Source organism: Wyeomyia smithii, chromosome 1, assembly GCF_029784165.1.
Source record: "Wyeomyia smithii strain HCP4-BCI-WySm-NY-G18 chromosome 1, ASM2978416v1, whole genome shotgun sequence".
NCBI classification, from domain to species: domain Eukaryota; kingdom Metazoa; phylum Arthropoda; class Insecta; order Diptera; family Culicidae; genus Wyeomyia; species Wyeomyia smithii.
In genome coordinates, this window is record NC_073694.1 from 26,094,330 (window position 1) to 26,118,601 (window position 24,272).

The 24,272-nt window shown below is 32.5% G+C and overlaps 1 protein-coding gene and 2 long non-coding RNA genes across 3 annotated transcripts; 2 read left to right on the plus strand and 1 right to left on the minus strand.

The window, feature by feature from the left end:
• The first annotated feature begins 188 nt into the window (after positions 1–188).
• Positions 189–20,481, plus strand: LOC129723280 (protein MAL2-like). The gene is made up of 4 exons (XM_055677406.1): positions 189–332; positions 19,840–20,004; positions 20,069–20,182; positions 20,269–20,481. The coding sequence occupies exons 1-4, from the start codon at positions 189–191 to the stop codon at positions 20,335–20,337; spliced, it is 492 nt and encodes a 163-aa protein (XP_055533381.1). The 3' UTR covers positions 20,338–20,481.
• Positions 20,482–20,823: 342 nt separating this feature from the next.
• LOC129718507 (uncharacterized) lies at positions 20,824–21,176 on the plus strand. The gene is made up of 2 exons (XR_008726933.1): positions 20,824–20,911; positions 20,978–21,176. It is a non-coding gene; the product is annotated as an uncharacterized LOC129718507 (long non-coding RNA).
• A 928-nt stretch (positions 21,177–22,104) lies between these two features.
• LOC129718451 (uncharacterized) lies at positions 22,105–22,741 on the minus strand. Its single transcript, XR_008726900.1, has 2 exons — positions 22,669–22,741; positions 22,105–22,605 (listed from the first exon to the last, which is right to left on the minus strand). It is a non-coding gene; the product is annotated as an uncharacterized LOC129718451 (long non-coding RNA).
• Positions 22,742–24,272: the final 1,531 nt, after the last annotated feature.

Sequence of the window (24,272 nt, forward strand, 5' to 3'; positions counted from 1 at the left end):
GCGTAGCGCTCAAAGCGTAATCTTATCCACCTCAAATTGGGTCAAACTTGCTTATCAACACCTGTTGAAGCCGAGCTGAACACTGAAAATCAGTGACAGTCAGTTAGTCAGTGAAGAGTACGCGAATCGAGCGGGTTGCTTTTGAGACTTTGAACGAAGACTGCAGCAGTAAATATTCCCACGCCGCGATGATGCAGGAAACGGTTGTGACGGTTGGCCAACCAGCACCGGTAACACCAACCATAAATCCAGTCGCCTCTAGCTCGGTTGGACTGCGGTTCAACATCGGCTACTTCACCACAGCGTCCGGCGTCCTGAAGCTGATCCAGATCGTGAGTAGATTGTTGGTAGCTTAGTATTAGGTTCTAAATTCTAGCTCGGAGTGTTTTACTGATTGCGACACATTTTATTTTTTTTTTTCGGGGGAACTTCTATTGATGTTATCGCACGCGCATCCACAGAATTTTGTTACCCAACTGGATGACAACCTAAGATAAGATTAAAAATCACGGCGGTACCGGCGATAGCCGAATGTACGGCGATAGAAAATCAATAGCGCACCTGAAGCTTGGTTAGCGTTTTTTTTTTCGTTGGTATTTGAAATGGGGAGTTCTTTTACGTCGTCTGACTATGGTTCGGATAAGAATGACTAGTTTTTGAAGTAGAATACTTCTCTCAGGAAGTTCGGCTACATAGGGATGTGAAATGAAAATCTAAAACCGAAAAAAGTGAAAAATATGTCCAATTTCAAATGCTAGTTAATCGGTTAGTATTAGATGGATTTCCTTCGTTCTTGCAGCAATAGTTTGGAAAATCTTCTAAGATTCTTCCCAAATGAAGATAATTGTAATTTTATTAATCAAACTATTGTACTATTGAAATTAGTCAAGCCTTGTCAAAACGAAAAATTCGACCTCTGATTGGTCGTTATATGATTGCTTCCCAAGCACGGGCGACAGAATCATTTACCTTGCAAAAGTAAAGGCATTCAATGAAAAGTTGACTCATTTTGACAACACATGAGCCGTTTAGTTTTGAGTGTTAAATCCGCTTTCAACTGTTTATTTTATCACAAGGAATACTATATTCGCACTGTCAGTGATAACGCCAAGATGCGAACGGTATCTTATCCGATATTGAGTTGAACAACAAATTGTCCTTTTCAGGATGCAATAAAAACCTGATGATTGAAGAGTCAACATTTTCTCTTGAGTTAATTCACATTTTTAAATTTGTGAAAGTTATAAATTTTACCTAATCTCCGTGTCTCAGACCGTACTGAATTATCTTGAGCACGATATCCAAAAAATTTTCATTATCTGCATAAAAATTGTCAAGCCTCAATCATGACAAGCAACTTACTATATTATTGAAAATGGTCAATCCTTGTTGAAGGGCAAAATTCGATTGATCTGATTAGTCATCGTTTATTTACTAGAAAAAATGACTGACACGCAAGATAACCCTTTCCCGTAAAAGAATTCTACTTCAACCATGCGGTTGTGGCTTTGCACACAACCCTCCTGTTATTTTTTTTCGGGTGAATCATTCCACAATTATGAGGGTGGAAAAATTCCACTTGTTGAAAGAGTATTGAGTAATAATGTTGGCGCTTTGTTGTTCGCTGAAACTATATCATTGATTTCAAAATATGAATAAACGGTTTTACTACATTATATGAACAAACTTTTGGGCTGCCTTTCGCGATATCCCACGATGTTATCTATGTTTGATGGTAGAAAAGCAACTGTAGTCTTTTTTTGTTTGCTTTAATTATTTCGATTAGCGTCCGGCAACGTGACACATTCCTTCTAAATTTAGAATCAATCAAAAACAAAATTTAGGTGCACTACGCAAACAACTTTCGAACAATTTGCTCAGAAAAAGACGCTTTTTGTATCAGTTCCAAGTTTTTTTTTTTTTATTCAGTGATTATTGACCTTTTGTTGAAGAATTGTAATGAAGTGGTTATATGTGTTTTTTCTTTTTGCTAAAGTCCCGAATATTTGCCAATTTTTCGATTACTCATTCCATAGAAATAGAAAATATTAATAATAATTAGTAATAGTTTTTTAAAGTTTTTTTCGCCAGCATTCAGGTTTTGAATATTTTGTCATCTTACTGTAATATTCTGAGGCATAAAAAGCAGAAATTTTACTTTGAAGAAATTTATTTTCAAGGCAGTTTATCAGTTGCTTACTGTTATCGGTGTCTCCATTTGTGAATTTGTGTCCTCCGTTAATTATTGTTTATTATTTGTAGCTCCTCAACACTAACACACTTTCTAATAAGTTTTATTGAATATCCAGAATATTACGCCATGGTTGAGTATCTCGCAGCACCTATCTAGTACCGCCGGGAGTCACAGTCTTCATTGGTCCACAAAGATCTGTATGAATGATATTGAATACAACCTCCAATTGTTCATTCACTTTCTTGGGAAAAGTTACTCGAGCCTTTTTACCTTGAATACAGCATTCACACTGCACTTTGGATCCCGATCTTTTTGTTCGAGTTCGCGGACTGCTTCAGGATCGGGATGTCCAAGTTTTCGATGCCATTCGAGTGGACACGGTGAATTGTAATGGTTATCTGCAACTGCTTGAACGGACTGGAAAAGATACAGTCAATTCACTAACGGTGCCATTTTCTGTCGGTCTAGCTCCGCCACTGTTGTTGTGCCAATCACCGACGCCCGGGAAGGCGATTCCACCCTGGACCCTAACTTACAAGCCGTTCATCAACGGACCGGCGCCAACGGCTGTACTTCCTGATACGATGGAAGGCGAGATCCCAGAGATTTTTCGCCTCAAAAAATCTGAGTTGGGTTGGGTTGGTTGTAAGTGGATCACGCCATCCCACAACCATCGACACCTATGTCGGCGTTGGGATTCGAACCCAGGCCACCAGCATGATAGAGATTTTTTTTAATATGTTTTTTAAAACGTGGGCTTCGACGATTTTAAGCTTAATCCAAGAATATTCCATATTTTTGCTTTTATTGAAAGCGTTTATTGAAGAATCTGAGCTCAATTTGGGCTTAGTTTCTGATCTTTCAAAACGTTTTTAACACAATTCTATTTGAACCTTTACTGGCCTCTAGAGGAGTTTATTCGTTGCTCTGAGCTAAATCGTTTTTTGGAAATTTTGGAATTAATATGCAGCGTTTTTTTATTCTATAACGTATCCGCTAAAAAAAATGGACTTTTTTCAGATGGTGATAAAAAAAATAACTGAGACTGATGATTGAGTTTGATAAATTTCCCATGGAAGGTAATCATGTAAGCTTCCTCGCAAAAAAATTTACGTCCTTGTGTGCGGCCTTCCGACAGTTAACCGGAACATTCGCCATGGTAGACGAAAACATGCGTGTAGGCCTGTTCTTTAATTCTTTCTTCGATTTATTTATCAATTTCTCCTCAGTTTTTGCGACGAAATTGTTGGAGTAGATTTTTCGCTTCAGGCTTGGCCAGAAATCCTCGATGGGACGCAACTTGGGGACGTTGGGCGGATTCGCCAACTGAGTACCACATCGATATTCAGCCGCTCCATCTCCTGAAACGAACGCTTCGAGTAGTTGGGCCGACGCCAGATCCGGCCAAAACATCACGTCTTCGGCCTTTTGGTATTTTTGATGAACGACGCAAATTTCTCCGTTCACGGTCAGCCCGGAGCTAAAGAAGAGCAACTTTGACATCCTCTTCTTGCTGATTGTCAGCCACAGCAGCACCTTCTTGGGGAACTTAACTTCACACAACAAATAAACTACACCTCGATGCTCACTTGATTCGTGGGGGAAGTAAAATATGAAGTGCCCTGCCAGTCGTTGCCATCCTGGGTGAGACAGGTCTCGTCGTCCATCACCACTGCCACGTCGTGATTTGCCGGGAAAATCTTGACCATTTTATTCAGGTGCTGCCGCTGCGTCTTTGCCTGCAGCTCAGAGACAAGTAGACGGGACTACCGCTTCTTGACATGTATGCCCATGTTCGCCAGGTCTTTTTCACTGTTTGGCCGGTTGCAACGAACTCCTAGCCGAGCGCACGTAACGATGTAGCCACTTTGCTCTCGGTCTTCCTCTTTAGCATCCTTGGAGCTTCTTGTCGCTCAGGGTCGTCGGCCGACCGAAACCGGGCTTTCTTTCAATGCTCTGATTGTTGTCCAATTGTGCAAAGATGCTAGAGATGCCGGAACGGGCGTATCCGGTGTCTGAGAACTACCGCATGATATCCGTTTTCGACGCGACAGGGTACCGCTCTTTGAACGCGCACACTTCTGAACGGAGTAGCTTCATTGCCAATTTTTTTCTGCTAACTCATGGGTTACTAGTTTGGTCAGTGTTCATTTTTCTTACCGCGAACGTTACACCAAGCAAATATTTGCTTAAAATGACGGTCAATATTTGCTTACCGTGTAATATCGAATTATTTGCTTCAATTATTTGTTAAAAAATATCTGCTGTTTTGTTCAGTAAACGAAAAATTAAGTAAATATTTGCTTCGTCTAATGTCGTTCTTTGATAGCTAGCTTACTACTGTGTGAAAAGTTGCTTGAATTTTTCCTGTGTTCATTGATAAAAATTAGAAATTTAAAACTGAATTCAAACAAAAGTATATCAATCTGTTCTTTATCGTTTTCTCTGTCAGAGCTTGTTTTCAGATTGTAAAACTAAGTTAGCAAACTTTAACAATAATCAATTAAAGTTACCAATCCAGGGACACTATTCCAATCACCCCGAACCTATTTTAAGCAGTTTCCATTTGTTTTGCAGGCGTTTTTTTGCAGCACCCGAAGTGACTCCTGAATGGCTGCAATATAGGTCGATTTTTTTTTTTTAAATAGTTTATTTGAGACGGCACGATACAATTTATGTTTAACTGAGCCAAGTACATTTTTTTTAAATTCAAAATTAGCAGGGAAAAGAGGGAGGCCTTTTCTTTATTCTCGCGGCCGACTACGAGCTAGTGGGGATTTAAGGTGAGAGGAGGGGAGTTACAATTTTGTTTTTAACTATACAGAATGTATTCATTTGTACGTGGCTAACCAGTGATGTTCTATTTGAGCAGTTTGGTCTGAGGTGTCTGCGTAAACATAGAGATGCCGAGTCTTCGTTTTAGTGTCTCCAGCCGGGTGTATCATTCTCTTTCAGTTTGTGACAGAAATTGTATTCTAGCAAATAGATAAAAGAAATCAAATTTTAATGCCAGCATTTTTCATAAACCCGTATAGCTGTGTCATGTACTGGAGATCACCGCTTCCCAGAATGTCTCTAACGGGTACGTTCGGTTGTTTTCCTCGGGCCCGAAGGGAATCTATAAGCTCAGACCTAACACCACAGTATTCGGTACACGACCAAACAACATGCTCGATGTCATGGTAGCCATCGCCACAAACGCAGTGATTACTGTCTACAAGCCCTATACGAAAGAGATGCGTGTTTAACGTGTAGTGATTGGACATAAGTCTGGACATCACGCGAATGAAGTCCCGACCTACATCCAACCCCTTGAACCATGCTTTCGTCGATACCTTAGGAAAAATGGATTATAGCCACCGTCCCAGTTCATCTGAGTTCCATGATTGATTGCTAACTGTTGAGTGTTCTCTGACGCAAAATGCTATAAAATTCATCATAAGCAATTGGTCTTACAAAAATATCGCCATCAATAGCACCCACCTTAGCTAAAGCGTCAGCCTTTTCATTGCCCGGAATGGAACAGTGAGAAGGGACCCACGCTAAGGTAACCCGGTAATTTTTATCTGTTAAAGCACTTAAAAACCGCCGTATTTTCCCCAGGAAATACGGGGAGTGCTTCACAGTCTTCATCGATCGCAGAGCCTCAATGGCGTTGAGACTATCTGTGAAGATGAAGTAGTGGTCTATGGGTAGGGTTTCGATGATTCCAAGAGAGTACTGAATAGCAGCAAGTTCTGCGACGTACACGGAAGCAGGAGCATCGAGTTTGTAGGAGGCGGTAAAATTTTCGTGGAAAACACCGAAGCCAGTGGACTCATCTAGATTAGATCCGTCAGTATAAAACCTTTTATCACAACTCACATGTTTAAACTTATTTGAAAAACTCTTAAGGATCTCTTGTGGGCGCCATTGATCCGGGATACCAATAATGTCTTCTTTCATGGTGGTGTCGAAGAATATAGCATTGTTAGAAGTATCTAAAAGTGCGACATTGGAGGAATCGTATGAAGAAGGATTAATATCTTGAGCCATATAGTCAAAATATAAAGTCATAAATCTGGATTAAGATTGAAGGTCGACCAACCTCTCGAAGTTTTCAATTACTAATGGGTTCATAACTGTGCATCGAATTAGCAACCGGTAAGAGAGATTCCAAAAACGATGTTTCAACGGAAGAATACCCGCTAGCACTTCAAGACTCATCGTATGGGTCGACTGCATGCAACCTAAGGCAATACGCAAACAACGATATTGTATTCTTTCTAGTTTCAAAATATGCGTGTTCGCAGCGGAGCGAAAGCAGAAACAACCGTACTCAAGAACTGACAGTATTGTTGTTTGGTATAACCTCAGAAGGTCTCCTGGGTGGGCTCCCCACCAGGTTCCGGTAATCGTACGAAGAAAATTAATCCTCTGTTGGCATTTTCGTGTCAGATACCTAATATGACAAGCCCAGGTGCATTTAGAGTCGAACCAGACCCCGAGATATTTAGCGACTAAAACCTGAGAGATCGTTTTACCCGTTAGTAGGAGCTGCAGCTGAGCTGGGTTATGCTTCCTAGAAAAAACGACCAACTCAGTTTTCTCCGGAGAGAATTCGATACCCAGCTTAAGAGCCAATTCAGACAAATTGTCTAAGGTATCTTGCAATGGTCCTTGCAGATCGCTAGCCTCGCTACCAGTAATGGGTACAACGCTATCGTCTGCAAGTTGCCTTAGCGTGCATGAATTTGCAAGACATTCATCGATGTCATTGACGTAAAAATTATATAAGAGAGGACTTAAACATGAACCCTGGGGAACCCTGTGAGAAATACATATGCTTTTCTGACAACAAATTGAACAAAAAGTTATTCAAATTTGGTGAAAGTCCCTGCGAATGAAGTTTCGCGCTTAAAACTTCTACAGAGACAGAGTAAAAAGCCCCCTTAATATCCATGAACGCAGAAGCCATTGCTCTTTTCGAGCAAAGGCTAGTTGAATTTCAGTAGAAAGCAACGCTAGGCAATCGTTCGTCCCTTTGCCCCGGCGAAAGCCAAATTGAGTATCTGAAAGTAAACCGTTTGTTTCGACCCATTTGTCTAACCGTAAGAGGATCATTTTCTCCATTAATTTCCGGAGGCAAGAGAGCATCGCAATCGGCCTATATGAATTGTGATCAGAGGCAGGTTTCCCGGGTTTCCGAATAGCAATGACTTTTACCTCCCTCCAGTCATGCGGAACAATATTTAGCTCAAGAAACTTGTTGAACAAATTCAACAAGCGTCTTTTTGCAGAGTCAGGTAGATTCTTCAACAGGTTGAATTTTATTCTATCTAACCCTGGAGCCTTATTGTTGCACGACAGGAGAGCCATTGAAAATTCCAACATCGGAAATGGAGGCTCTTCCGTAGTTACTAATAACGCGTCGCGAAAGGTTTTCTGTTCCGGTAAAGAGTCCGGACAGACCTTTTTGGCAAAATCGAGTATCCAGCGGTCTGAATACTCCTCGCTTTCATTCGAAACGTCACGGTTCCGCATGCGCCTGGCGGTATCCCAAAGAGTGCTCATCGCTGTTTCCCTCGACAACGCGTTTACGAACCGCCGCCAGTACCCGCGTTTTTTTGCCTTTACTAAACTTTTCATCTGCCTGCCCAGTGACTCGTACTTTCGAAGCAGGTTGACAGTGCCGTACTCCCGGTAGTCCTTATACGCCGCGGACCTTCGCGCGTACAGCTCAGAGCACTCTTTGTCCCACCATTTGTTGGGAGGGCGCTGTCAAACGTCACCCCGGGTATCGGTTTCGTCTGAGCTTGAGTCGCGGCGTCGATTATCAAGCCAGCTAAGAACGCGTATTCTTCCTCCGGAGGAAGTTCCTCGTGAGTCTCGATAGATTGCGCTATAATAGACTCATAACACTTCCAATCAATATTACGTGTAAGGTCGTAGGAAATATTGATTGGGTTCGGGGGGGTCGAACCATTAGAAATTGATATAACGATTGGAAGATGATCACTACCGTGGGGATCGTTGGATTCACGTGCTGGAGGATTAGGTACGCGTGTCGCTTCCCCAATCGTACAGCGACCCCCATAGCGAACAGTGAGAGTTAAAATCTCCCAAAATCAAAAAAGGTGCTATATCAAGGAGTTGCTTCTGTTTAATCCGCGCGGATGGGGGAATATATAACGAAACAAGGCAAAGGTCTTTTCCATTCATATTCGTTTGAATGGCAACAACTTCAATATTCGAGATCGAGGGGAGGTCGGTTCGGAAGAAGGAACAGCACTTTTTAATCCCTAAAAGTACCCCTCCACCGTGTGAGTCTCGATCTCGACGAATAATGTTAAAATCGTGGAAATTGAGTTGATCGTTTGAATTGAGAAAGGTTTCACAGAGCGAAAATGCGTCACAATTGTATGTATTTATTAAATGAGAAAATAGATCGAATTTGGGGATGATACTTCTGCAATTCCACTGTAATACAGTGATAAAATTCCTAACCTCTTTCGCCGAATTAGTCATCGAAAGATATGATAGCTGAAATGAGGGGCCAAGTTGCTGCTAGTTGCTTCAAAAAGGTTTTCACTGTGGGAAGAAGGGCAAGAAGAATATTTTGTAGGGGATCTGGTATGTTGAATGTTTTAAATATCCAGTCCACAATATCAGAAAATTTTATGAACCCTGTTTCTTTTTTATCTTCTGATCGAGAAATGGGTGCACGAGGGGTTTTTGGTGCCCCAGGAAGCGGTGGGTACTCCTGGTTTGATTTAAAATTAAAACCGGGAGGTACTTGCTTCGGTTTTTCTTCACCGCTTCCTTTTTGTGTTGGCTTATTGGTCATTCCGCTAGGGGTTATCTTGCGACCTTTGCGAGAAAGATTAGGAGAGTTGATCATTCTCCTCTTCCTAGATCCTTCTGGCATGGCATAAGAACACCCTTCGACGGGATCGTCAGATATACCCTCATCGGTTGGCAAAAAGGAAAAGATGTTTCCTGTCGAGGGTGGCTCAGCTCTCTCTAGCATTTCTGCAAAAGAGCGCTTTGATCGTTCCTTGAGGGAACGCTTAATTTTTTCCTCGCGCTGTTGGTACGCGGGACATGCCGAGTTCCCTCGCAGTAAAGACACCTTTCAGTATTCTCACTGCAAGCGGTCTCAGCATGATTGCCTCCGCACTTGCTGCAGCGTGCCTTGTTGCAGCAGTAGGTGGCTGTATGACCTAACTGCTTGCAGTTTTGGCAATAGTAGGTGGCTGTATGACCTAACTGCTTGCAGTTTTGGCAATGCATGACCAAACAGGCGTACAGGCAGACGAACCCTGTCCAAAGAGATATAGCTCGGCAGTGCGGATCCGGCGAATGTTACAGGGAAGGAATCCGAAGGGAGGAATTTCTTCTTCCCTTCTTCGATGGATACTGAATGCAATTGCTTGACATCCAGTATCTTTACATCTTGAATCAGGGGGTTCTTGAAGCAGCCAACCCCGTGACGCAAATTGTCATCGACCGTAAGGCTTCCTTCGGTAACCACACCGTCGATCTCCACGTCCTTGGCAGGGATGTACACGCGGTACTCCCTTGTAAAGAGCTCGTAGCTAGCAATTTCGTTTGCTTGCTTCAAGCTACTCACGACAACTCGCAGTTTGTTCGGCCTCACCTTCGTAATCTCGGTTACGGCCGAAAACTGTTTTGCCAGGTCCTTGCCGATTTGAATTATGTTTAGAGGCTATCTTTATGGGCCTGAAGTAAACTACGAACGGACCTTTCGAGGCATCTGGGTAAGCTTTCACCCGTGTTGCCGGTACCCTTGGTACGGGGCTAGGTAGCGGGGAAGGTAGAGGGGAATTGATGGGGGAGATCTTAATCTCTTCCCCAGTTGTTTCCACATCCAGGAATAGTTGCACCTGCATGTCGTCCATTTTGCGGGAGCGTTACGCTCTACCGCACACAAACGATAAATATTCGAATGTGGGGGGGGTCAAGTAGTTGCTATTAAATTTTAAAAACAATTTTTCAAACTACAATGGATCAAAATAAAAAAAAAGACAGTAATACTAATACTAATAACAATAGTAATAATAGTAATAATAATAATAATAATAATAATAATAATAATAATAATAATAATAATAATAATAATAATAATAATAATAATAATAATAATAATAATAATAATAATAATAATAATAATAATAATAATAATAATAATAATAATAATAATAATAATAATAATAATAATAATAATAATAATAATAATAATAATAATAATAATAATAATAATAATAATAATAATAATAATAATAATAATAATAATAATAATAATAATAATAATAATAATAATAATAATAATAATAATAATAATAATAATAATAATAATAATAATAATAATAATAATAATAATAATAATAATAATAATAATAATAATAATAATAATAATAATAATAATAATAATAATAATAATAATAATAATAATAATAATAATAATAATAATAATAATAATAATAATAATAATAATAATAATAATAATAATAATAATAATAATAATAATAATAATAATAATAATAATAATAATAATAATAATAATAATAATAATAATAATAATAATAATAATAATAATAATAATAATAATAATAATAATAATAATAATAATAATAATAATAATAATAATAATAATAATAATAATAATAATAATAATAATAATAATAATAATAATAATAATAATAATAATAATAATAATAATAATAATAATAATAATAATAATAATAATAATAATAATAATAATAATAATAATAATAATAATAATAATAATAATAATAATAATAATAATAATAATAATAATAATAATAATAATAATAATAATAATAATAATAATAATAATAATAATAATAATAATAATAATAATAATAATAATAATAATAATAATAATAATAATAATAATAATAATAATAATAATAATAATAATAATAATAATAATAATAATAATAATAATAATAATAATAATAATAATAATAATAATAATAATAATAATAATAATAATAATAATAATAATAATAATAATAATAATAATAATAATAATAATAATAATAATAATAATAATAATAATAATAATAATAATAATAATAATAATAATAATAATAATAATAATAATAATAATAATAATAATAATAATAATAATAATAATAATAATAATAATAATAATAATAATAATAATAATAATAATAATAATAATAATAATAATAATAATAATAATAATAATAATAATAATAATAATAATAATAATAATAATAATAATAATAATAATAATAATAATAATAATAATAATAATAATAATAATAATAATAATAATAATAATAATAATAATAATAATAATAATAATAATAATAATAATAATAATAATAATAATAATAATAATAATAATAATAATAATAATAATAATAATAATAATAATAATAATAATAATAATAATAATAATAATAATAATAATAATAATAATAATAATAATAATAATAATAATAATAATAATAATAATAATAATAATAATAATAATAATAATAATAATAATAATAATAATAATAATAATAATAATAATAATAATAATAATAATAATAATAATAATAATAATAATAATAATAATAATAATAATAATAATAATAATAATAATAATAATAATAATAATAATAATAATAATAATAATAATAATAATAATAATAATAATAATAATAATAATAATAATAATAATAATAATAATAATAATAATAATAATAATAATAATAATAATAATAATAATAATAATAATAATAATAATAATAATAATAATAATAATAATAATAATAATAATAATAATAATAATAATAATAATAATAATAATAATAATAATAATAATAATAATAATAATAATAATAATAATAATAATAATAATAATAATAATAATAATAATAATAATAATAATAATAATAATAATAATAATAATAATAATAATAATAATAATAATAATAATAATAATAATAATAATAATAATAATAATAATAATAATAATAATAATAATAATAATAATAATAATAATAATAATAATAATAATAATAATAATAATAATAATAATAATAATAATAATAATAATAATAATAATAATAATAATAATAATAATAATAATAATAATAATAATAATAATAATAATAATAATAATAATAATAATAATAATAATAATAATAATAATAATAATAATAATAATAATAATAATAATAATAATAATAATAATAATAATAATAATAATAATAATAATAATAATAATAATAATAATAATAATAATAATAATAATAATAATAATAATAATAATAATAATAATAATAATAATAATAATAATAATAATAATAATAATAATAATAATAATAATAATAATAATAATAATAATAATAATAATAATAATAATAATAATAATAATAATAATAATAATAATAATAATAATAATAATAATAATAATAATAATAATAATAATAATAATAATAATAATAATAATAATAATAATAATAATAATAATAATAATAATAATAATAATAATAATAATAATAATAATAATAATAATAATAATAATAATAATAATAATAATAATAATAATAATAATAATAATAATAATAATAATAATAATAATAATAATAATAATAATAATAATAATAATAATAATAATAATAATAATAATAATAATAATAATAATAATAATAATAATAATAATAATAATAATAATAATAATAATAATAATAATAATAATAATAATAATAATAATAATAATAATAATAATAATAATAATAATAATAATAATAATAATAATAATAATAATAATAATAATAATAATAATAATAATAATAATAATAATAATAATAATAATAATAATAATAATAATAATAATAATAATAATAATAATAATAATAATAATAATAATAATAATAATAATAATAATAATAATAATAATAATAATAATAATAATAATAATAATAATAATAATAATAATAATAATAATAATAATAATAATAATAATAATAATAATAATAATAATAATAATAATAATAATAATAATAATAATAATAATAATAATAATAATAATAATAATAATAATAATAATAATAATAATAATAATAATAATAATAATAATAATAATAATAATAATAATAATAATAATAATAATAATAATAATAATAATAATAATAATAATAATAATAATAATAATAATAATAATAATAATAATAATAATAATAATAATAATAATAATAATAATAATAATAATAATAATAATAATAATAATAATAATAATAATAATAATAATAATAATAATAATAATAATAATAATAATAATAATAATAATAATAATAATAATAATAATAATAATAATAATAATAATAATAATAATAATAATAATAATAATAATAATAATAATAATAATAATAATAATAATAATAATAATAATAATAATAATAATAATAATAATAATAATAATAATAATAATAATAATAATAATAATAATAATAATAATAATAATAATAATAATAATAATAATAATAATAATAATAATAATAATAATAATAATAATAATAATAATAATAATAATAATAATAATAATAATAATAATAATAATAATAATAATAATAATAATAATAATAATAATAATAATAATAATAATAATAATAATAATAATAATAATAATAATAATAATAATAATAATAATAATAATAATAATAATAATAATAATAATAATAATAATAATAATAATAATAATAATAATAATAATAATAATAATAATAATAATAATAATAATAATAATAATAATAATAATAATAATAATAATAATAATAATAATAATAATAATAATAATAATAATAATAATAATAATAATAATAATAATAATAATAATAATAATAATAATAATAATAATAATAATAATAATAATAATAATAATAATAATAATAATAATAATAATAATAATAATAATAATAATAATAATAATAATAATAATAATAATAATAATAATAATAATAATAATAATAATAATAATAATAATAATAATAATAATAATAATAATAATAATAATAATAATAATAATAATAATAATAATAATAATAATAATAATAATAATAATAATAATAATAATAATAATAATAATAATAATAATAATAATAATAATAATAATAATAATAATAATAATAATAATAATAATAATAATAATAATAATAATAATAATAATAATAATAATAATAATAATAATAATAATAATAATAATAATAATAATAATAATAATAATAATAATAATAATAATAATAATAATAATAATAATAATAATAATAATAATAATAATAATAATAATAATAATAATAATAATAATAATAATAATAATAATAATAATAATAATAATAATAATAATAATAATAATAATAATAATAATAATAATAATAATAATAATAGTAATAATAATTATAATAATAACAATAATAATAATACTATTAATAATAATGATAAAAATTCTAAAGTGAATACTTCACCGAACGTCTAAGTCACGACCTCACGGCTGATAGTAGGATCAATCGAGTGTCTCCGCAGAACAAACAATGACGATCCAGCTTCGTGTTGTGACACAGTGGCCGTATCTTACACGCGACCTTGTAGATGCCACTTGTAGTTGACTTCCACTCGCTCGATCGTATGGTGGTCCGTGCTGCTAGCGGGGTAACAGCGGTGCGGGAGAATTATTCTTGCTGATATATCAGCTGCGTATCAGATCACTGGCGGGGTAGCCTGCCCTTACCAGTGTGCAGAAGATGTTTCTGCCGATATATTGCAGGCTATTGTTATCGCACACAACAACTAATCGAAAAAAAATAACACCCGTACGATAACTCGTGTATTGTTATTTTGCGAATCAAACGGAGATAAACAATTTGCGTCTAATCAAGACGAAAGCAAAACAACGAATGAAGGTCGATTTGTTTCAAATGATATTTGTTCACAGATTTCTTTGTGATTGACGGTATTTATTATATTCGTAAGACAGCTAGACAATCAAAGTTTTCGTTTTCATCATTGAAATTGTCGATATTGATCAAGAAGCAGGAGTTTGAGGCCTGATTTCTGCGACTGATTAAAATAGGCGCTACTGCTTAAGCCGTTCCTTACCCTGTTCTGGGTCGTATTGAACTGATTATTCAGTATTCTATCGTTTACTTCCGGTTTGTCTCGGTCTTTCACAGTAAACCCCTGAATGGCGAAATAAAGTTTCAGTTAATCGAACAAAATTCTTGCACGGGTACCTGCCCTCTAATCAATGGTGATGCCAACTCCAAAAGAGTTCAAGATATTGTTCTGCCAATGAAAACTAGATTTACTACGCACTTTATTTTTGACAATTCCATCTGTTTTTTACCCTTTAGTACCATTTTTTCATTCCCGTTTCCCGAAAAACCTCAGGGCCAAACCTGTGTTTAACAATGCAATTTTTTTACGTCTAAGTCACACCTTCTTTCCTCGTTAATTTTTCGCATTCTCGTAAAATTACGTACATTGATTGAATTACATACATTTACTCAAAAACAATTTTTTTATTTTACGTAATAATACCTCACAAATTAGTCGTGGTGCTAAAAAAATACTAATAGCACAAAATGATGTCTCCAGCTCATAGGAACATCTGTGCAGAGTTTTAATCAACTCAAAAAGGACAATTAAAATTATTTAATGAATTCAATTAAATTTTTTAATGGAAATAGCCATAAAAATATAACATATCATGAAATTACGAATATCATCGAATCAAAAAAAAAAATGAAAAATAATAGAGGCATCAATAAAATTTGAAACTCATTAAATGAAAAAGTCAAAAAATCATGCAGGAAATCGTGCCCCAAGGGAATTATGAATTTAAAAAATATAATTTGAATGCCAGTTAAATTAGGAAATGATACTCAAAATAAGGAATGACATGAATTTGAAAAAGGGTAATAAAATAGAGCCGTGAAAATCCTCGAATCATTAAACTATAAAACGAAAAATCAAGTTTTGAAATAAAAAATGAAATTGAAAATAAAGTCAAATAAGTTATAAAGCAAACAAAGATATGATTGAAACAATTAAACTATTTCATAATAAAACTATTGTAGAGCTAGGTTAATAAACCAAAAAAAGCACAAAAATCAGAAAGTCAAAATATAACTTAACAGTGTAAAACGAAATAAGATGTGATAAAAAAGTAACAGAATCAAGAACGTCACAATGGTTGAAAATATAAACATAAATCAATGTAGTAAAAACATCCAAGAAGTTATAAAACATAGAAACAAAGTTGATTAATAGGCGAAGTGATCGAGTGAAAATTACACAGTAGAATGGTCTAGATAAAACTAAAATCAGAAGAAAGTCAAAATATTATAAAATCAGTGGGAAAATAAAGCTTCAGCCAAAGAATGCAGTATTTTTTTAATTTGAGTAAATTCAATTTAAAAACAAGACGAAAATTTCAATAATTTTATACATTATGCATATAAAAGCACCCAGATTTATTTTATGGTATTTTTTCTTATAACTAGACGTAATCATCTTTAAATTGACCCAAAAAGATCGAAAATCTATCAACTGGTTCAAAAGTTATGAATTTTTTTAAATAAAATACATCGAATATAGCTGTTTTTTATGGTTACCCTATTTCGCAGCTAGTCCCCTTAACAACCCAACGAAACAATACGGGTTTGATTATTTTCAACAGAGATGCATCCCTGCTATTTTGAGCACAATTGAAGCACTTTGCGTGACCAACTTCGAAATAGGGTGACCATAAAAAACGACTGTGTTCGATGTATTTAAATTTAAAAAAATTCATAACTTTTGAACCAGTTGATCCATTTTCGATCTTTTTAGGTCAAATTCAAGGTAATTACGTCTAGTTATAAGAAAAAATACCATAAAATAAATCTGGGTGATTTTATATGCATAATGTATAAAATTATTGAAATTTTCGTCTTGTTTTTAAATTGAATTTACTCAAATTAAAAAAATAACATATCTCTGAAAGCTCTTCCATTTATAGAGTCAAGTATGCCCTTCGAAATGAGACCAAGAGATATTTTTTATGGTTGCCCCAAAATGAATGACATACAAATGAAAAACGCATATTTTTTGATGAAAAATATTAATAACTTTGAGTAAAATTGAGATATTTACGATGTCAGCATTGCAAATTGTTTCTCTTAAAAAGCTCTAAAAGTCGTTCAAAGACAGTTTTGAGATGAAACTTGAAATAAAAAGTTAAAGCGTAAAATTTGTTTTTTCAATATAAATCGGTTGTTTTTAAAGATAGAGAAAATCTTTTTTTACGAAGTTACTTAAAATTAATAGAGCTATAACATTGTAGAACAAATTTTTCTCCTATCTACAAAGATAAAAAAGTTAGATACTTGATTGCATCGAAAATGTTGGTCACCCTAATTTTTGATAATTTTTCAATGAGCGCTTTATCATATGTAACAACTTTGTAGAAGAAAGTTTTTCTCTAAAATGTTGCTATAGAGCTCTAGACACAAATTTCCCCCTAAATTTGGTTTCTGGACCATTGTGCATTGAGAAAATATAGTATTTTGGTTTAATTCTCTCTCTCTCTCTCTCTCTCTCTCTCTCTCTCTCTCTGGAGAGTCTTTGAAGGGGGAGTAGCTGTCAAATTAGGCACTTTTTATATGCGGTCTTTTGCTGTAGAAAGTATTCCAGCGGAATAGTTTTGCTAATGGCCATAAAAGGCTAAAACTAGACTGAGAATAGAAACGAAGCGCTAAAATATATTGAAACATCTAAAGAGCAGGTTATAACAGAAAGTTATTCCAAATAAAACTTAATCGACGCTTCTGATGGTCAGTTCTAAGATGAGTTCAAAACACTAAAAAATGTTCCAAGGAGTCGAAGTAATAATAAGCTGAGAAGAGCGAAAAACGCTTCTTAAGGCCTTAAAAATTAAATGAAAACGCTTCTAGAGGACTGAAGAGACTAAAATTCAGAAGAAAAAAAAAACAAAAAGCCAATGACGAGAATTGTTCTTAGAAGCTAAAACTGAAATGAAATTGATAGAAAAAATATTCTTAATTTCAGCTCAGAATTGCGACAAAGCATTGCTTAACACCCGAAACGATCAAAGTATGAATTGAACGTAGAGTGGACGAGTATGAGTGGGAGTTTAGAATGGAAAAAACACCTTTCTATGCTTAACGCGAAAACTATCTCAAATCCAGCTCAGATTTGCGAAAAATTATTGCAAAGACGCTTTTTGAAACCTCAAAAGGCAACTAAAATTATGACAAATGAAACCCAGAAACCTTTTAAAGACCAAAAATGATCAACGTAGTAGTGCTCCTGGAACTCATCCCAATTTGATATTAAAAAAGCGAATAGCGGAAAGTGGTACAGATGAGGACTTCAGAGGAAAAATCTGGACATTATCGCAAATAAAATCTGGAATGTCGTCAAACGTTAATCACTACGTGATTTAAGACCGACCCTTCCTAAGAAGATTTCCCCTGAAATATGTAATTTTCATCGATATTCCACGACAGCTCGTTGCCATGGTGACAGTTCAAGTTAGTGGCCCGAGTGCCCTGCGCCGGTTACTGCGATCGTCAATGGATAACACCGCGCCTTCCAGACAATAGACAATCATTTGTGATTTAAATAGCGTCTTTTGGGTGCGCAGTATGGCGGCAAAAACGGCGCAAAAGCAACTAAGGCGGCTTTTATCACAAACTGCGGCAGTGCGCGATCCGCACCGCGGCAACTTGAAGGAACGAGAGAAAAAAATTAAGCGCAAAAATTGAAAGGAAATTTCAATCAGGCAAAAGATGATGCGCGCTATTCTGTATATTAGCCCTTGTGCGGTCGTTAGCGGCTCGGGGATGATTCCCAGACTTAAAACTGACCGTCACTAGCTGTTAGGCCGAATTCTTTAATTTCTAGGTCTTCTTTTAATAGAACAGCCTGAATTGAAATTCGAGTATTAACCGAGGATCGGCCGGGCGCCAGCTCCAATCACAGCTCCGTTATCACTCCCTTCTTACATGATGATAGTTAGAAAAAAAAAGTTAGAAAAAAAAAAGTTAGAAGAGACATCAAAAGAAATGATGTTCAAACAACCAGTTGAGCTCGATAAAGGATTGGATTACGGATGCAAAAAAAAACCTGAAATATAAAATAACTAAAAGTAATGAAACCGAAAAAGTCATCAATCATGATACTAGATAATTGTTCTGTTTTCATTTACATAGTTTGTACATATTCAATCGATTTACTCAGATCCATTCTGAACAAACAGTTCAAGGAGAAAGCTGAATTGATTCTCATCTAGAGACGAAGTTCGATATGCTCCGTGACTGTGATATTTTGTTCCTTAGGTATAACCTGCGCTTGAATCACTTCAATCATTACCATAATTGACTGCACATTAGTCATCAAACGCTAGAAACACCCGCTCAAATACGTAAAAAAACGCTCACTCATCACTGGTAGTTCCACTAAGATGTGAGACCTAAGCGATGAGATAAGTGAGTTTCAAAGTGCAGTTGATTCAGCCAAAAAAATTGACGTAACGTACCATAAGAAGGGATCCCTTGCAAACCGAATGACTAATAACTGTTTTTTCCTCCGCCTAATTACAGGTCTTCGGTATAATCTGCATGGCCTGTGCCACTCCGGTCATCGCCGGCACCGGCTGGTTTCTGTTTGTGGCCATTTTCTCCTTCATCTGTACGGCCTTGTGGAGTTTAGCGCATCTTTTTGGCGTCCGGGAAGCGATAAGCCCGGGCTTCAATTGGGTAGTGACGGTATGGAAGCTTTTTTTTCTACTGATTTGACTCTTTCAATTAAAAAAATCAATTTTCTTTGTAGGAACTATTCAACACGGCCTTCATAGCGCTGATATATTTTACAGCCTTCATCGTGCAGCTTGCGTTATGGGCTAACACGGTCCACGGCGACAGAGATCGGAACTTGGCGGCGGGGGTAAGTACAGTTTACTTCAATTTGAGCTTACCAGAGAAAAGTTCGAAACCAACAACAAAAATCAAATGTAATGTCAAAATTTTTAGTCCTTTGGAATATTCAACTTTCTGGCGTACATGGCTGGGATCTATGTTCTCTATTTTGAGCAAAGCTAAAACCGCACTTGACTCAAGAGCGTTGGATGGAGAGACAACTTGGGGATTATCATACCAAAGCCGGAGTAATGTTAGCTGTTAGTGGAATGTTATGCTTAACTATTTAGCTAAAGTCGATTTAAATAAAAATTTACAATTTACTTACTTAAGGACCGTAACCGGTTGGATTGCAGTTTGTTCCGTATGTTGCCTTGATGATTGGAAAAAGTGAACAGACAGACTCCTTTTTAGATGTCTTTGTTAGGAAGATGATATTATTGTTAGTCCAATAATGAAAAATTATAAACTGATATCAAAAATTATGATTATAGTTATGAACTTTAAAATTATTTTAAATTTCAAATTTACAATACATTTTTTCGTGGTTCGACGTCCGCAGTGCGAAAGCCGTGTAATTAACCGTTCACACCAATTGGAATTGTGGTCGAAAATTCGCCACACTTACAATCAACCATTGTTTGAAAGCTTAGGCTATAAAAACCCAAACCTGTTAATTGTAGTGATCGGAGCTCAAATATGTTCAAGCTGTTCTTTGCCGTGTGGCTCGCCTTGCTGATCAACTGTGGTCATTCCGGTACGAGCTTAAGGGAAAATTCGCGCTTAAATATAAAGCTTATCTTCATATTCTGGCTTCTTACAGTGTACATCGGACGCCTCCCACCTGGATATTCCTGTGCTTCGATAGAGTTTGTTTTCACAGATGAGTGTAATAATAAGTGTTTTTGCGACCATAACGATGTCGTGCTATGCGATGGAGAACCGTGCTACGAAAGTTTTTATCAATAAAAAACGTTGTTAGTTTTTTCGGGAAATAAATAAAGTAGGATAAATCAGCATTATTCAACGCTTTTATTATCTATGACTTAATTTTGATCAAATTTAGACTATTTTGCTAAAAAAAGAATCTTTGTACACCATTTAGTTATGGTCGAAAATTCGGCACCCCAAATAAGATGAGGATATGACGAAAGACGAAACTTACTGGTTTTCGAGATCAAAAGTTAACTTGTTCAAGCTAAATTAACAAAAAAATCACAGGAAGGTTGTATGCAAAGCCACGACCGCAAGGTTGAAGTAGAATACTTTTACAAGAAAGATGCACTTTATTTCTAGTAAATAAACGTTGACCGTTCATTGGCAGTATTGTAATTTCTTTTTGTTTGATTTTTTGAGTGAAGTTCATTGAATATTTTTAAATTTTGTGCAAATGAGAAGTTGAAGTGCTGCCGAATTGTAATATGCACATTTAATACGACATCATTAAACGGGAACGGAACAAAGGCTACGGTTATGCAGAACGCGAATGACGGCGCGATGCGATTCGCCTTACCGTGGTGAAATGTACAGCTCTTTTTAAGGCGAAGTAGAGCTATACATTTCAACACATTTCGTCTTGCCGAATCGCATCGCGCTGTTATTTGCGTTCTGCATAACCGTAGCCAAACACTAAGCGACGCAAACACGTAATAATAGTCAGAGTATGCATGTAGATAAAGATAATTAACTTTGGATTATAGCGCAAAACGAGAAAATATTAACTCTTCGAATATTCATTTGTGTTCTTCAAATTTCAGTTGTTTAATTTAGTATCCGATGAAATGTCTGTTTATTATCTGATGAAGCTCTTATATAAGCCAAATGATGCATTCCCAATTTACTAGGTCCATAACTCTGCCGACCGTACTTGGGAAAGCAATCGTATAACGACCAATCGGAGGTCGAATTTTGTGTTTTGACAAGGCTTAAGAATTTTCAATAGTACAATAGTTCGAATAATAAAATTGCAATTTCGTGCATTTGGTAGGAATCTTAAAAGATTTTCTAATCGATTGTTGCAAAAACGTGAGAAATCTATCGAAAACTAACCGATTTATTAGCATTTGAAATTGGACATATTTCTCACTTTTTTCAGTTTAAGATTTTCATTTCACATCCCTATGTAGCCGAACTTCCTGAGAGAAGTATTCTACTTCAAAAAACATATTGTAAGAATAAGAATCTTCAACACTGTAACTACGCTGAATGATTTATAATTTCTCATCCATTACAATCCGCTCTCGTGAAGTCTGTTCGATTTTTGTTAGTTCATTCATTTTATTTAGATTAAACATTTCTAAAGCAATATAAACCGCCGACTGTCGTAGCAAACTTCTCCGTCGCAGAGGACATCCTCGTTATGGTCGCAAAAACAGAGATTACCACATTCATCGTAAAAGAGAGGCTCTAACCCAGCGCACGAATATCCGGGCGGAAGTCGTCCGAGGTACACTGGAATAAAAAGCAATTAAACGTGAGAAAAACCACTAAATGTTTCCTTTAAAACTGCAGTACAGGTTTGGCAGAAGCTGTTCAGTAAGGTGAAACACACGACGAGGCACAGTTTTAGCATATTAGTTTCTGTTCAATGAAATCGATAGGGTATGGATTTTATACCATTAACTTACTGCAAGCAATGTTTTATAATTAGTGGGACGAATGTACGAGCATGATTTATTGGGTGTGAACGACAAATTACACGGCTTTCGCACTGTGGAAGTGAAGCTTCGAAAAGTTGAAATTTTAACTTCGTCTTGTTTACTAGTTTACTCGCACTAACCTAGGTTAGTAATAGAACTGCCTTTTACACTCTTAGCTAAGTTAGACGCTTGGCTGTGCTAAGAGCCAAGCGTCTAACTCTGATAGGAATGTTTTAACCATGTAGTTTTTAACAACTTTAATGTGCAATTCGTACAATGTGGTCGGACGATAGTTTGTTCCAGGCACTGTTCGATTTTCACTCAACTTAACAGCTTCAATGCGCCTGAAGCTATACTATGCCATGAAGCATGTCGACTCTAGCGGCTATTTGCTACTGCTGATGGTTGCAAGTTTCTATACAAGAACCAGTACTGCGTACAACAGGTTATTGCATCAGTGAAACAATACCAAGCGGATTAGGTGTTTATACTTTTACCTCCAACACTTGGCAGAGCTGAATGCCACCATGGACAGACACCTGCCGACCGCCGAAGGCATGCAATGTGTGTGACCACTGACAGTACCCAAACAGTCCCGGACCAGCAGTGGGAAGCATCTCTGACGGAGCCAAACACACAAAATCGCCCATTGGGACTGCTGCCAGTAAGGTCCCAATTATGGCAACTGGTAGAGTAGGAAACGGATTTCGTTAAGGGCTGGCACCTGCATTGAACTCCCTTAGTAAAGTGGTGAGACAACGGCTTGAAACGGCGAGGTGGAACCCGCTGCAGGGGTCTTCGTCCTGTCAAATCTGGCACACCTTCCAGAACGTTCCTGGTGCATTGCTTAGTCAGAACCAGGCAGGAGTAAGAGTGACTGTTCCTTACCCTCGCCAGTCGAGAGCCTACCCTACCCATGGCCTGACTTCTTCGGCATAGACCACCGACTACCAACTACCAAAAATGAGCAACAATAAAAGCCAACGACAAGCTTAGAGGGGTTATCAAACCCCTTTGCGCGTGGGGACATCCAGCGGTCTTCGCAGAAAAAAAAGAATACTAATACAACGAAAACCAAAAGTGGGAATGCCAGCACATCTATCACCACACCGGATATAAAGGGTCGACATGGGCACGTGGTCAAGCGTAGTACAGCCACTCTCCGAACAACTCGCTGCCATAATCGGGTTCTTGGTGAACAAAAGGACCATCGCCGGTGACCTGAAACAGAACCTCCTGCTGCTTCGGAACCAGGGGCGGACGAAGGCTGATTTGAGCTGCAGGCGAAGACTGATTTTGCCCCCCCCCCCACAAGTTTTTATTTTATATGAAACGCATTTTCTATGGACTCGAAAATTTGATTAGACAGCAGGTGTTGTGTTAACAATTCAAAAATTACCTTTTCATGCTTTCAATGTTGCAAATTTTTTTATCGTTTCCGACATATCAATTTCTTGAAGCACCTGTCTTTCTATTGCT

Coding starts and splice junctions, on each gene's coding strand:
- LOC129723280 (XM_055677406.1), top strand. CDS start 189: ATGATGCAGGAAACGGTTGTGACGGTTGGCCAACCAGCACCGGTAACA. Junction 20,005..20,068: donor GCTTCAATTGGGTAGTGACG/GTATGGAAGCTT, acceptor TTTTCTTTGTAG/GAACTATTCAACACGGCCTT. Junction 20,183..20,268: donor ATCGGAACTTGGCGGCGGGG/GTAAGTACAGTT, acceptor CAAAATTTTTAG/TCCTTTGGAATATTCAACTT.